Source organism: Prinia subflava, chromosome 6 (genome assembly GCF_021018805.1).
Source record: "Prinia subflava isolate CZ2003 ecotype Zambia chromosome 6, Cam_Psub_1.2, whole genome shotgun sequence".
Classification (NCBI taxonomy): Eukaryota; Metazoa; Chordata; class Aves; order Passeriformes; family Cisticolidae; genus Prinia; species Prinia subflava.
Window position 1 is genome coordinate 30,092,764 of NC_086252.1, and position 15,500 is coordinate 30,108,263.

Genomic DNA, 15,500 nt, shown 5'->3' on the forward strand with positions numbered 1-15,500 from the left:
TTACTCTTGCAGTTAATCATTGTCAGCTCTCAAAGAAAAGAACAAGAAGAATTAATAGTCTACAGATATTTTATTGAAGAACAGCTTTTTCTTCTGTTGCATGACATACCATCTTTAAACAGTAAAATATTGAAATTTTTACTCCATAAATAACACAAATTAGCCCTTATATCTCAGTCCAGCCAAAATCTGTGTAAAATAGTTTTATATTTACATTCTGTACCAAAATAAGAAACACATGTTCAAGGTCAGCCAGTTCTCTCAAAACAGTTGTTTTATCTCCAAGGTAAGCTTCACGTTAAAAAAGCAACATTTGCACTTTGGAAGTCTGGTAGTGTAAGATCACATTACCCAGTGCACAAACAGCCCCAGATCCTGAAGAGCAGTACACACATGCAAGCAGGCACCCACACACCCAGACAAGCTAAAAACAGGGGGTCAGTCTTGCAGGGAAAACACCTTGAGCTGCTCAGCTGGCTGAAAGTCACTCCTTGGAAATGTGGGGAAGGAAGGAGGTACACCTCCCTCTCTGCTGAATATCATCAAGCAGAAAGATTTACAGGACAGGAAGATTTAAAAACAACTGGCCCTCCTAAGGGATTGTGGATATGTCTGCTCTCAGACATCAGTCTCCCCAGTTTATTAGTGCTCAGCAGAAAGAATGAGCTGCATTGGACTGACAATCAAGTAATGGGGGATGTGATTCTCTTTCAGTAATTAACCTATATCGAGGGCCATGACAGTATCCCAAGACCTCAACTCATTTCAGGAGGAATGAATTGCTTCTTTTCAATGTGATTTTACTTACTGCATTCTGCAGCCAAATGCTATTCTTCCTCCTTGTAATTGCAACACCAGGAAAAATGTGTTCCTAAAATATGACTTGCTTCAACTTCTAATTGAAACTATTTGAACTACTGGGATCAAAAAAAGATTGCAAGACTAATTTACTTCCTTAAGCAAACATGGAATATTTTTTAAAAATTATAAAGTTAAAACTGTGGACACTATACACTGAAAATGATTCTGTTATAGATGAGCAAACTCATGCATCTCACCACAACTTCCAGGGCTTCTGCTGCCCAGTCTTCTCTGGTGGAAACACAAATGTTTAAATGGGTTGTATTTCCAAGTTTTCACACTTCAGAGATGCAATAGGAGGGGCTGGTCACGTGTGGTCAGGACACCTAACACAGCAAACTTTGCATTTATTTAAAAGAATTCTGAATTTTATGGCAGAAACTACACTTAAGGCTACATAGCTGATCTGCTTAAGCTACAACTTTAGCTGTGTTCTATACTCAAAAATGGCTTATGCTTCCTACGGTAGTAATTTTACTCTTAAAAACCTGAGACATGATTTTACTTAATTCATGTTAAGATCTGGAAGTTCACAGCAGGCTAAAAGCTGAACGCAAAGACAAACAGAACTGAGGTAGTCAGCTTTACTGAAATATTCTTTATGACAGTTACCAATTCATTGCCACTGTAAGTTGACACATTCCTTGGCAGTTCCAACAAGGCTGCAGCTGCTAGCAGCTGCTAACCCACTGGTGGGATAGAAGATGTTGCATTTTTCTGACTAAAGTACCTTCTGTGCCCGACCCCCCCCAAAGTCACGTCCAGTTCTGCAGTCCACAGGCAGCTGAAGGGCTGCACAACAAAGAAATTACAACTGAAATCTCAGATTATTAAGGCAGTAGCAGTTTTACTTCACTAGATTCACTGATGCAGCTACTTAGCAGGTACTGGTGAACCTGACCACAAGAGCTCCAACAGGCCAATAGATTTTTCCCTGTCAATACAAAGCACTACATTCCCTTTCTTTAATTAATGCATACAATTCAGAAGTAGGTAAGCATCAACTTTCTAAGCCATCTTTCAGTTAATTCTCAGGAAGAGAGATTAAAAGAAGAAAAGCCCTCAAGATAAACAACTGTGTAGAAGATAAAAATATTCAATTAAGTATGACAAATCTCACACTTAGACAGACAGGAGACCAGCATATCAAATACTGAGCACAATAAATTAACACCAGTTAAAAAGTTTAACAGTTATAAAGTTAACCAGAAAGTTCAGACAGTGCAAACATTTCACAGTAAGAAAAAATAACTAGTAATTTCTTTTCAAGTATCAAAAGCATTGTTGTTGAGTGATACCATTTCAACTGTATTATTGCACAACAGACAAAAATACAATATCAACCTCCAGGACCTAAGACTTATTCTCAAACCTTTATGTTTTCCAGGTATCAGTTTACATTGACTGTTTTGTGGATATATTAAAATAGTGTTCCCTAATCGATCTGAGTGTGTCATAATTCCATTTGTACAACTTTAAAGCATCTGAGTCCTGACTTGTATTGCTTCCCCAAGACACTGATTTAAGGCTAGCCTAGGCCTTGTGTAACTCACAGCAAGCTTAACCTGCAGTTAAGGAGATCTAGCCCAGTGCAAGGTGCTCTCAACTGGGACAGTTTAAGGTTGCACCTTACTTGCCTCAGCAATGTCGTAAGAGTTTCCTTAAATAAAAAAACCAAAAAAATCAAGTCCAGTAGGCACAAAGATTTTCTTACAATCATGATGGAAGTCCTATTATTACAGTATAATTGTAGCTAAAGTTTTACTCCATCTACTTACCTTCCATTTAGGAAAGGGATTCAGTCAATGACAATTATTATATCACAGGACATTTAAGAAACAGAGTAACATCATCCTTCTCCCTATATCTGCATCTTTTAGTGCACTGAGCATGTCTGCTCCCTTAAATTTAACATTTTTCCAGAAGTGAAAACTGTCCTAAAAGGACAGACAGTGGATTGAACCACAAAGAGTTTCTTCACCTCTGAACAGGATTATTTCTTACACATTATAGTCAGAAATAAATAATAACATCCTTACAAGGTTCCTATAGAGCAGCTGTCCTTACCTTGACAGATTTTACTCATTTCCTTCCTCATATATTTTTTCATCAAGTGATTAATTTTGTAGCAAGGTGTGCCCTCATGTGGCTCAAACCATCTGATTCTCAACTTATTACAAACACTCAAACAATCTATAATATTTACATGTCCAGGAAAAAGTAGAGGAAAGAAAAAAATGAACTGATTAGGCTTTCCTTACACATTCAATGTAGTTTTTGGTTTAGAGACATCAGCATGATCCTGTAAAATTATAGCTGCCATTGCTACTGGTTTGCTCTTCAAAAAGAAGTGAGAACATCTGCAGTAAAGTTCCCACTAGTTTTGAAACAATAATGCCATTATTCATTATTTGAGAAACAAACCAACAAAATTAAAAATAAATATAAATCATATCCCAAATTTAACAGTCTGAGTATCAGTACTTAAATGCATTTGTCTAGCAAGCTCTTGAGATTTTTCAAATGCGATGTATTATACTTCACAGTAGAAGGGGCACATGCTAAATGAAAATGGGATTTCTAGACAGTTGTCCTGGTTACTAGTCTGAAATTCCATTTTGTGCATGTAGGAAGATGTATTGAACCCCAAGAATCAGCTGCTTTACCTAGCATGAATTCTGAGGGGGCTCAAAGATGCAGAATCCAGTTGTGGAGGCAACTGCCAACCACTGCTCTATCCCATTACGTTTCTTTCCTCCCCCATAAATTGTAGGAATTGAGAAAACAAACCAATGACCAGCCTCTTTAGGCCTGGGTTAGCAGTGATGACAACTGATTTTTACATGGCTTTTGACTAAACCACTGAGGTATATTTCCAGTTAGAGGATGCTTTGCTACCAATCACATAACAGACATAACAAAAAAACCAGCACTCAGTTCTATTACAGAAAAGTTCTCATTTCAGATCTTGACTGAGCTGCCAGATATTCTAACACAGTTGGCAAAGTGGATCTTGTTACTGCGTCAAAAAAACCCACAGGTTGCAATTCAGGAAAATACTGGCACTTATTGAGATGACAAGGTAAATCTTCCTCCTCTCAAAACTCTGCCTGCTTTCTTCAGCACCTCCCTGAATACTGTGTGCAGCAATACTTGCCCAGGGAGATGAGGGTCAGCAGGAGAGAGCTGCTTGAGAGACAAAACCCCTGTGCTCCACAGTAAGGAGGGCAGTAGGATGGGTATTATCTCAGAACTTCTTCTTGCCCCAAGCTCAAGTCTATGCGCAGAGAAACAATCCTGTTAGCAGAGGAACTAAGTTGGCCACCAACAGCCAAAGGGTTACAACCAGGCTGGACGAGCAGGAGCATAAGTCTAAAATTTAAAAATTAAAAAAAAGGCCATAAATCTTACATTTAAAGACAAGATAAAATAACAAAGAAAACACTGAAAAACACCAAAGAATTAAAACAAACTTCTTGACAAAACATTAACTGGTATCTAGTGAATTAAACTTTTTACCTTCCTCAGAAAGAAAACTGATTCTGATCTTTCTGCATTACAACAGGAACATTATCAATAGGAGGTTATACAAGTGAGAACTCACTTTCCACCAAGGTGATAATTTTTAAGATTATAATAATGATGTGGCCTTCAAAACACAGCTCAGATTTCCTGGGAAGTTCCCAGGCTAAAGCTAGATTTCTGGGATGATTACCAGAAGGAGACATGAAATGAAGGCCTTATGTTTCGGACACATTTCTCCTATGTTAGTCACTATTCTGCACGACTGCACAGCAAAAAGCAGGGCACCTTTGCTATTTTCCTTTACCTCCTACACTTGGGATCTTAAAATAGCCATAGCCTTCCTCTCCTGTTCCTGACAGTCAGAGCTGACACAAATCTTTGACGTTTTCAGATATTTAACACACAAGTTTCACTTCAGCAAAAAGGGCAACCTACCAATGGGTGCAATTCTTGTGAAGTTAGAAGCTGGAGGATCCCTCTCTGGGGGACAGGAGTCACAGAAGTCTGAACAGGCTGGGCAAATCAGATTGCCCACGTGAATCCAGCCATTCATCTGAATGCTCACAGTCAGCACCTGGCCTGAGCGGCTGCACAAGTACACAGTGTCCTTGACCCACACATGCAGCCCTTGTGGAGAACAGGAAACCTTAAAATGAAAGAGTAAGAGTCAAACCTGTATGATGATTTATCAGAAGTACAGATTAACTGCAAGTATTTTAATGCAATCTGAGCAACTACAAGAGTCAGGAAGCTTTAAAGCACTGCTTTTAAAGCTCTTTTTGTGCAATTATGCAGATCACCAGCTGAGAATAAGTAAAACTTGGCTTCTGCTAATAACTACTTTTGTAGAGTTGTGCAGTTACTGTGACACCCTTAGTGAGACAGTCCCAAAGAAAATGAGGATAATGAGAAATAAATGACATATGCAGAGTGCTTTCCACCTCTGAAAAATCAGAGTGTCTAATTAATATTAAGCTTCAACAACAGAATATTTCATGGAAGTATGCCTTCTTACCTGAGGAAAAAGTGTCATGGGGTAAGACAAATGATGTTCTTAATGAGACTGGAAGCCATCCCAGCAGTCACACACTTAACTTACCTAAATTACAGGCTTATGGTTGGAAGATTGTTTTCAAAGTATGTTGTATGATCTATAGATTACAACGTCCAGTGTGCAGGTGCAAAGTTCTAACAGTCACAACCTACATTTTAAGCCTGAATTTTCCCTTCAGCATTATTAAAAAGCAAAACTCACCAAAAACCCAACAAATACTTACTTGATAACATCCACTACCCCAGTCAGGGTAACTGAGTTTCCTCCTGCACTGTTCCATAACAAAAGCAGATTTCTGAATAAGACATACAGAGTTTGGTCCGTATTTCTCTGCACCATAGTTTTTGTTAGGATCTAAGGTGTAAGGAACATACTGAATTACAAGTTAACCAGAGGAAGAGAAAGCCCACATCAATTTAAAAGGCTATCTAATCAATGTACCCCACATGTAATTCAAGGTTTACTTTTGGAATATTTCAGATTCTGAATTATAGCTGGGAATTATACCATCTTGAAAATAACATGGGAAGAAACACAAGATTTAAGAAACAAACAAAATAATCACCTAACCACAAAAAAACCCCAACAATCAAGCACTTTCCATCAGAGCTATGTGGTTATGTTTGCCCTCAGGGAACGCCAGCTGTGATTGCTGGCTTGAGGGCAGAGAGTGTTTGTTTTTGAGACAACTGCACAGACAGGTAGTATCCTACAGCATTCTGGAGCTCTGCAATACTGAACATCCATGCATTACACTAGGAGACAAGCCCATGTTCTGACAACTTGCAAAGATCCTGGCCTTGAACAAAAAAACTACAGAGGTGAAAAGTGCAATTTTGTTTCAGAGACTCAGTAAAAAACCTCCCCCCCACCCTCCATCCTTTGTCTTGTATTTGGATTATTTGGGGTAAGTATCTGTCCATCCCCTATGCAATTCCTGCATTAGATATGTGACTTTCCCTCAGGTGTAGAGAATAGTTGTGCTATGCTTCTTACCACAGCACAGTGTTAATGCAGCTGCTGGTGTGAGACTCCACGAGTGACAAAATTCACAGGCAATTCATTTGAATGTGCAGCAAGTCCATTTCAAGTTAACAAATGCAATCTCTGCAATACCACCCTGAAGTCCTGAATACTGACCTGGCTGGTTTTCAATTATTCTACAGTCTGAACTGCGTTGAAATTCACCACTTAAATGCCAGCTGAATTCTTGACTAAAGGGACAATAGTCAGCAATTTCTACTGAGCCACCATAGTAAGGCAATTCTTCTGCTGGTACTCCATTAAGATTGTCAAAGTACTGCAAAACAAAATACAGTAGTGAAACAGTTTGTACAAAGGCAAGTGTACAGCTGTTTCTTAAATAGACCAAATCACTACAGCTACAAGGACATCAGCTGTTACTACTCAGGAATGCTACTAACAGCACCTTACAATATCCATACACCAGATGAGCCAGAGGTATTTAAGAATATATAAATAATGCAGAGATTCATATCTGCATGTATCACTCCCAACTTCTGCTCCTGATTCCCCTCTTTGTAATAATTTCATTCTTTGAGATGTAAACAGAACAGATTTCTTAGTGTGCAGTGACAAAAGACAGAAGACTGGGGGAAGAAATCCCTCAAACAAGACATTTGGGGGGATTTCTGTTACACAGCAACATTTCCATCTGGTATTTGGCTAGATAGCCAAGCAACATAGTTTTCTTTTATTAAGATCATAAGAGGTTTTTATCAGTCTTCAGACTTCTTGTAATAAACTATGTAGACATTTTTTGCAATATCTACTATCATCTGATAGCTCAGAAGAAAAAAACCTGAAAACAAATATAATCATCAGGCTGCAAAGCTCAACAATGAAAACACTTCAGTTATTTGTCAAGTAGGATCCATTATACCTGATATTCCTGAGGTAACTGCTTTGGAAATTTCTGCAAGTTGCACACTGCTACTGCTCTTTGGTCCTGTCTGCAGGTTAACTGCAAAGGATTACTCCTCAAAGTGTCGCAGTATGGACTGATTAATTGCTTCCTCAAAAACAAAAAGCAAACAAACAAAACCAGAATAAAAATCACATCAGAACAATTAAACTGCTTTACATAAGCAGCCTGTCAAGACTGTTTGCTCCCATTCTCCCCTAGACTCAGTCAATCACACAAAGAAGCACCAACTTCTTCTCTGGAGGCCAGTTTTTTGTATTTGTCTGGTTATGACCTTTCTGATTTAAACCTTAAATTAAAAAAACATCCAGTCAAAACAGGCCCACTATGCAGCTGTATCCTAGAAACGTATGAGGACTGTAAAGAATAAACAAGGTTGTAAGGAACAAACAAGGCAGGCTGTGTTTTGAAGATGACTATCATCTCCTTCAGATGCTCTAAGTACAGTCCAGAAATGCAAAATGGCACAGGCTGCATTCCCAATTAAAAGGGAGAAATAAAAAGGCAAACATTTTTAGATTAAGTCCCATCCACCCTCTCTAAAGCACAGCCTTCTCACAGTGTAAATGCATTCTACACCCTAAGATGTTTGCCTCTGTGTTCATTGTAATTGGGTGGGATGCAGGACAGCATCTCTTTCATTTCTATCAACCTCTACTTACTTTTACTGTGTTACATTTGAAGGACAAATGTAAACAAGCATGAGGGTTTCCTCTTTATTTTTATATATTTTTAAAAGACTGTATTCTTACTTTTGTCTCTTCTGGTCAATCCAGAATTTGCAGCTCTTCATTACAAAGTCACAGCCTTTATTACGTCCCCAGTCTAATTTCTCTGCCATGCTGTAATTTGCTTTATACCACCTGTAAAGGTATTTTGAAATGAGAATAGAGTTACTCCAAGAATTACTGTTCTGATTAATAAAACAGCAGTTCAAAGAATTTCATATTATGCCTTAAGGCTTTCAAATTAAGAAAAAGGGAAAAAGTCTCCTTTTGCCTATAAGAAAATACATTATGATTTCACTATTTTTCAAGTCATAATGAAGTACAAGAAAATTTTGTGATCTGCAAAGGAACAATGCCTACAGAAAGATGAAACCTTAGGCAATTTTGGTTTTCTATCTGCAAGAGCTGAAAAATAATCAATATGTATTGCATGCAATTGAAAGAAGACTTACATTAAGACAAAAAGTAAAGAGATGCTACAAACAGCACTTTGCATTGCAATGCCTGGCTTTTTAAGGCTAATTTAATGGGTTTTGAAACACATGAAGAGAAAGTAACATACAAGGTACGACTCTTTGTCTAATGTAAAGCTAATTATGCTGATCATCTACTCTGCTGCAGAGGGATAAGTACAAGTGTATCAGTTTGAAATAAAAGCATGTACAATGAAAACCAAACACAAATGAACCAAAACCCACCCTCCCATTCTTAATTCTTACCCTGTGTCTTCCATTAATGCTAAGGTGATCCTGGAAAAGACTCGATTCTGAGTGTGGGATCCAGTCATTGCTTCATTCTGAAAGTTACCAGCTTTGATTGGTAAGCCACTCAAAATCATTATTGTCAGAAAATGCTTCTTATGAAAAAGCATTTTATTTCTGGTCTCTTTTACTATTGACAATTAAATCCCATACTCCCTCATAAAAAGACTGTACTGAAGCATTTCCCTTCTTGTTTACTTCACTGCATAAAACAATGACTAGAGAATGTACCTGTGCCAAAAATATCTCACAGCACTAATTTACAAATAAAAATTAGCTTAAATGTTAAGAGGGAAGTGTTTCCCTTATCAGACAAGGTTCTGGAGGAGGCATGGCAAAACATGAATAAAGATGACGTCAAGGTAATAAATAGAATGATGAAGTATTTAAGAGGCAGAGGGCAACAAAACTCAATTGACCCAGTGGAATATTCCCCTTGCCCTAAAATGGGAGCAAACCTGCTCAAAAGGGTAGATGGCAGACAGGAATAAGAGACATTTAGTTTTTCAGTAACACTTGATCTCATACCCTGAGACTTAGCAAGAAGGCTAAAAGATGTATGTAGAAATTGGACATTTAAGTATTTAAGTGTCAAGTACTATTTGTGAAGTTTTTCAATGAGGTTTGATACTCCTGCACTTTCAAGGCTTCAGTAGGTACCATAATAAACCTAAAAATCAAGGCACAGGGAGCAGATATTGCCACATCCCCTTGCATTCCTTGTATCAGCACAAACCTCCAACAATCTCTTCTCCCAGTGATTGAGCTCAGTACCCATGCCACCTTGATTTTCAAGCTCCATTCCTTCTAGAATTGGACAATTAAAATGTTTTCGAGCTTCTTCCTAGAAAGAAAAGATTTCAACACAACTCTCAAAATACTGAGTGGATACCCACATGCAGTCCTAGTGCTCTATAATAATCTACTAAAAGTATTTCAGCATTTCTTTTTCTACCATTTTGTTTTCTATTCAGAGGCTGACTAAGCAAGCAACCCAACAGCAAGCCTATCACACTATCTCCTCATTTCCTTGAAATAAATGAGCAAAACCAGGGGTAATTAATCCATGTTTGCTCTATATACTGTCTTAGATTTAAAACAAAAAGATTATTTGTGGCCAATATATGATTAACACTGTGACTTATTTCCAAATCCAATTTGTTACACTTGAGCATATGTTCTGTTGGGGGCACAAAGAGAGAGTCTGAGGCGTGGGAAGCAAGAAAGATTTCCAAAAAGCCTCAAGGAATTTCTTTTTAAACATGACAAAATATTAATATTAAAGGAGCGGGAGGTGTCTTAAGTCTGTAGGAAAACATCTAGAGAGTAGGATTAAGGAATTTCTTCAACATCAGTTTTGCTTAACCTTTTATAATTTACCTTCCAGTCCCTTCATTTTCTCTTACCATGACAATTTAATTATTCCATACTGTGTGTCACCCATTTTCTACTTTACTTTAGCTACATCCTCTCATTTTCACAATGTTTATGGCACAGGCTCTGGGCCATACTTTCAGGGGAGGGAATTCAGTGTTAGACTATTACTTCTTCAAGGAAAAGAAATATTTATGACCCAGGAATGTCCTGGCAACCTTGGCATACAAGCTTGAAAGGTAATGCAGACTTACGACTACCCGGGGTGTCACCAGAAGATGAACAGCATGGCGCAGCATTTTGCCACCACGGGTGTCCCACAGCCTCACTGCTTTATGAACAACTTTATTGCTCCACTGATACAAACCTAGGCTGGAAGGAGAAGGGTTGGTTACAAATCCTTCCCACAAAGACAGGTTACTGTGCAAAGATCTCTGTCTATAACAAACAGAAACGTGGATAATCTCTATAGTCCCTTAATGCTTTCTAAATTTACAAATTTTATTATGCAGCATTTCTTCTTTTTAAGATGTGTTTATTATACACCCACAACTGACTTAACAAGGCAAAGTAAGATTTTTAAAAATATAGCCTATAGACTCAAGCCACATTTTCTACAGTTACCAAAAATGTAAAAAATTAAATGATACCCCTCAGTATTGCTATTATAAAAAAAAACCCCAAAAGCTCTCTACCCTTCCATCTCCTAGAAGAATATCTTCAATACCAACTAAAAGAAAGAAAAAATAATGCAAACTGCTCATTATGTAACAAATCAGAAAATTCACACAGCAGATTACACACATTGTCTGTTCTCCATAACCATAAATCTTCACTGACATAGATCTTAAAGATGAACTGCACTGACATTAGACAGCATAGGTAAGTATAAGGCTTAACTTCTAGCCTTCTGACAAATGAAATCCTGTCTTAGTTTATAGTATATGTGCATAATATAACTGCTTAATGGCAATGTAAAGAAAGACTAGAGAGTCACCACACACCACTGTTTGAACATTATAAAGGAAAATCACTCTAATAATGGAATGAAGTTGGATTTTCGACAAGCAAGAGCACATCCTAAAAAAGCAACATGAAAACATCCTTCAGTGAGAGTACTAAGAGGTCCAAAGAATATGTAATACCTTTCATTAAAAGGAGGAAGTCCATCTGCATATCTTGGTGTCAAAGGTTTTCCATCGTCATCACGATAAAATGCAAACAGTCCAGCAGAGAAACCCTTCAAATCAAAAAACAAGCACATGGAAAGCTTTGGTAAGATATTCATATACAAAGTCAAACACCATGAAAGAGTGCCCACGCCCACCAGAGACACACTGCAAGTACAACACTCCAAGGCAATTAACAAATTGAAGGAGGAAAAGCAAGAGCTTTCCTCCACCAAACATCTTTCTCTTGGCAACAAGCTGGAGGCATGTGAGAAAGCAGGCACCCATTTTAGGGTAATGTTTTATCAACCCTTACCAGTGCATGGATTATCTCGTGTTTCACTGTAGACAACATGCCAACAAATTCCTGAGCTTGCGTTGAAATCATGTTTGGACACAGGTTAGCATATCCTGCTATTGGCCTGGAAGACAGTTTTTTAATTTAAATGATTTTTGGTAAAATACTAAATTCAAATCATTATTCACTTGAAGCAGCAGAAGATTTAAAGAAGATACAGACTAATACAAAAATATGTCCTTCCCAATAATTTCTAAAAATCTGTTAACAACACAGTGACTTGTTTACTGCTGGGATGGAGTCAATCAGTCTCTATATTCAGAATTCTGCACATGTGTCAGTGACAACAGTGCAAGGGACCTGAAATTTAGGTAAGATCCTAGGGAGGTACAAAGTCTGTGACAGTGACTACAAGTGAAATGGAAACAAAAGCAATGTAAGTAGGAACTTGCATTTCTTAAGTTTGTGAAATCATGACATTCACCTCAACACAAACAGGACCTTGAGATAAAGTTTAGGCATTAACAGTGGAGGATCAGCTTCGAGTCCTGTGCCTCAACTCTGCAGGTTAAGCACTATTTGATGGGTTTGTGATTTTACATAAATGCAGTGCTTGTCTATCTCAATAATGACTCCTCTTTTGTTACACAACGAAGGTAAATCAAATTCCACATCTAAACAATCAGAAAACTTGAAAGTTTAATCAAAAAAAAAGAGTTTGCAACAGAGGGAATACTTGCCTGTCCATTTCAGCTTCCAGTTGGCAGTAGGCTGCATATGCAATGATATTTTCATGGCCACACCTGTCAGTAGTGAGAGCACTGACGTAGAGCACAAAGTCAGCATCTCGAACCCCTTCCTGCTCAGGTGAGCCCGTGGGCCTGCGGTGCCAGTCACTGTCATTGTACACCCTGCATTGCTTTACAACGTTCAGAGGGAACAATTAAAATACTTTACTTATGACCAGAATTTTGCATGACAATTCAATTGGCTTGAACCCAAGAATAAATCCTTCTGTAAGACAGCAGAAGATAAGAAAACGCCCTGTGAAGAACAGTAAACAAAACCAGAGCCAAGGAATAACTTTCAAATGACTAGCCCTTTTGATTTATTAGACACAAGGAAGGTGGCAAACAAAAAACCAAACCAAACCAGCCTGTCAAACTTCCCAGAATCAGCACCCTGTATTTCCTATAACTTAAAAAAAAAAAATCTTGGTTCACAAAACTAGTATACATAAGTAGGAACAGCATTTTTCATATAATCTATCTTTTTAATAATCCAGTTGAAACTTTTAAGTTAAAGAAAGAAAACCAGAAATCTACTGATCACATACTGGAGTCGAATCAAGAAAACAAGTCTGAAGCATTTCTTGCACCATGCACCTGAGTCAGCAGATAACCACTTCAAACAAGGGCTTCAAAAATCAACTATTAACTCTGTGAAATTCCAACTCATTGACCAAGGAGAATAACAAAGTGACTAGCAGCAATTTAGTAAACTCCAGATCTCATCCTCTCCATACAGGCCATTAGAACACAGGCTCAGAAGATAGCAACCAGTTCCATTTTTTTTAATTTGAGTTTTGATTCAAGAACATAAACAACAGGAACTCACACTAATTCAAGTTTTTCTGTTCTTTCATTCAGACTCAGTGATCTCCAGCAAACAGGTCACTTATGCACAATTACCAATATTTGCTTTTTCATTAATTACCATAAACAGTAATATTTCAAAGATTAGGAAACACTTGGACAGCTGAGCTTACCTGGAGGTGTTTCTCAGGAACTATAACCGGCCCACACCTTGTATGGTCTGCACAGGCTTTTTGGCAATATCTGTGAGGGTCAGCTTTCCTCCTTAAATATTGGTTTGTCACACATTGCCTTCAATGAAACATGAGACAGTCAATGCTTTTATTATTAAAGGAGAACTACAGAATAGTTTTACAGCACTATGTTGGTACTTGACATAATTTTCACAGTGAAAACTGTTAATTACCTTACCAGGGAAGACATAATGCCTCCAGTTGTTAATGGAGCATCCACAGGTTCAAAGAGAGATTAGGACCAGGTTCATAAATGGGGGTACACATAAAAGAGTACTGGCAGCATTTATAGCTTTGAATATCTCTGCTACAACAAATGCAGGTATCGCTCATGGAAGACTGGCAGATTTGTAGAACATCTGCCACTGCCACTGGTTCAGATGCGTCACTGATCTGATTCAGCAGGGCATTTCTTACACTCTAATCTTCTTTCAAAGGCTATGCAGCACAGCGTTAAATATCAAATATAGCAAGTGATTTCCAACAGGCTTTCACATACCTGCTTAGCAATATAGCACCGGCAGATTTGCGCACTTGAAATGTCTTCTCCAAATAAGATATAGCCTGTGGGAAGAGTTTGTTCTGAAAAGAACAAAAATCAGTCACCCAGTAGTAGTGCAGACACAACTCACCCCAAAGGCATTACATCCAGAACGTTACATAAAACCTGCTAGATATTGTGGTATAGCAGAATAGGGGAAAGCTTGACTCTCTAAGAAGTTCAATTATTATCAACATATTTAGGAAATACTTTATTTCATTATTCCCATAGGTTGTAATTGGAATGACAAAATGGGAAGGAAACCAGTATTAATTAGAATGTACAGCTTCAAAGAGGCTTTTAAAAACTATACACATTTCTCACTGATACCTTTGCACCTTGGGATATAGCAAACACCTGTCAAACAACATGCAGCAAAACTGTGGAATTATTTGTTATGGAGGTATATCTATACACAAGCTTTGCCTTCCTGGACTAGAGGAATACTAAATTGCTGGCATTCAAGGTTTTAGTTAAACCAGCCTTAAACTTAACTTCATCTATGTAACAAACTATATACAAACAAAAAGGGGAAGCAAATACAACATACCTTTATAAGGTGTCTTTTCTCAGGCAACAAACTATATTTAAAAAACAAAACAAACGAGCTTTAGTTAACAAGGTTTCCATTCTCAGACATGGAAAAAAAATCTTCCACAACATTATACTCACTCCTCAACGCTTCTGTCATATACAATCTTAATTCTTAGCTGTTGATCCACGTTTCTCTTCGAGACGTGATTTTCCTTTAGAGGAACTTGATAGACAACCTGGCAGGGAGAGGCGCTGGATGAGGCAGCTCACCCGGGCTGACACAGCACCCGCGGCCCCGGGCCCGCGGCTCCTTCTCGCCCGGCAGCACGGCCCGGAGTCAGCCCCTTCCCCCCCTGCCCGGCCCTTCCCTCACCGGCAATAGGATGCTCCGCGCCCGCCCGCCGCCCTTAGCGCCCACAGCCAAGGCGGCGGGGCCGGACCCGCCACAGCCGGGCCCGGGAAAGCCGAGAAGGGCCAGATCCAACAGCGGGAACGGCCAACAAGGCAGCCTCTGCCCCCCAACACCCCTCGCGGCCGCCTGAAGACCCCCGGCCATCCCACCTGGTCGCCGCTGGGTACGCGGTGGTCACAGGAGGAGGAGGCGGAGGTGGAGGGAGGCAGCGTTAGGAGCAGCAGGAGCCCGGCGGCGAAGGCGGCGAGCGACGGGCGGCAGCAGCGGGTGGGCCGGGCGCGCCCGCCGCCCGGCTCGGCGGCCATCTTGGAGTGCCCGTGCGCCGCGTCGCCATGGAGGCAGCGCCGGGGGAGCGGCCTCCGCCAATAGGCGGGCGGAGAGGGCGGGACGGGAGCAAGAGGCGCTGCTGATTGGACGCGGCCGAGGGGGCGGGACGGGAGCAAGAGGCGCTGCTGATTGGACGCGGCCGA

General features: G+C 39.4%; 1 protein-coding gene across 1 annotated transcript; it reads right to left on the reverse strand.

The window, feature by feature from the left end:
- Positions 1-39: 39 nt before the first annotated feature.
- Positions 40-15,356, reverse strand: LMLN (leishmanolysin like peptidase). The gene is made up of 17 exons (XM_063400905.1): positions 15,180-15,356; positions 14,757-14,854; positions 14,635-14,665; positions 14,043-14,125; positions 13,484-13,601; positions 12,456-12,634; positions 11,734-11,839; positions 11,394-11,488; positions 10,503-10,620; positions 9,611-9,718; positions 8,833-8,909; positions 8,138-8,248; positions 7,344-7,476; positions 6,581-6,740; positions 5,664-5,794; positions 4,822-5,032; positions 40-4,233 (listed from the first exon to the last, which is right to left on the reverse strand). Exons 1-17 carry the CDS (start codon positions 15,333-15,335, stop codon positions 4,139-4,141), a joined length of 2,010 nt encoding a protein of 669 aa, XP_063256975.1. The 5' UTR covers positions 15,336-15,356; the 3' UTR covers positions 40-4,138.
- Positions 15,357-15,500: the final 144 nt, after the last annotated feature.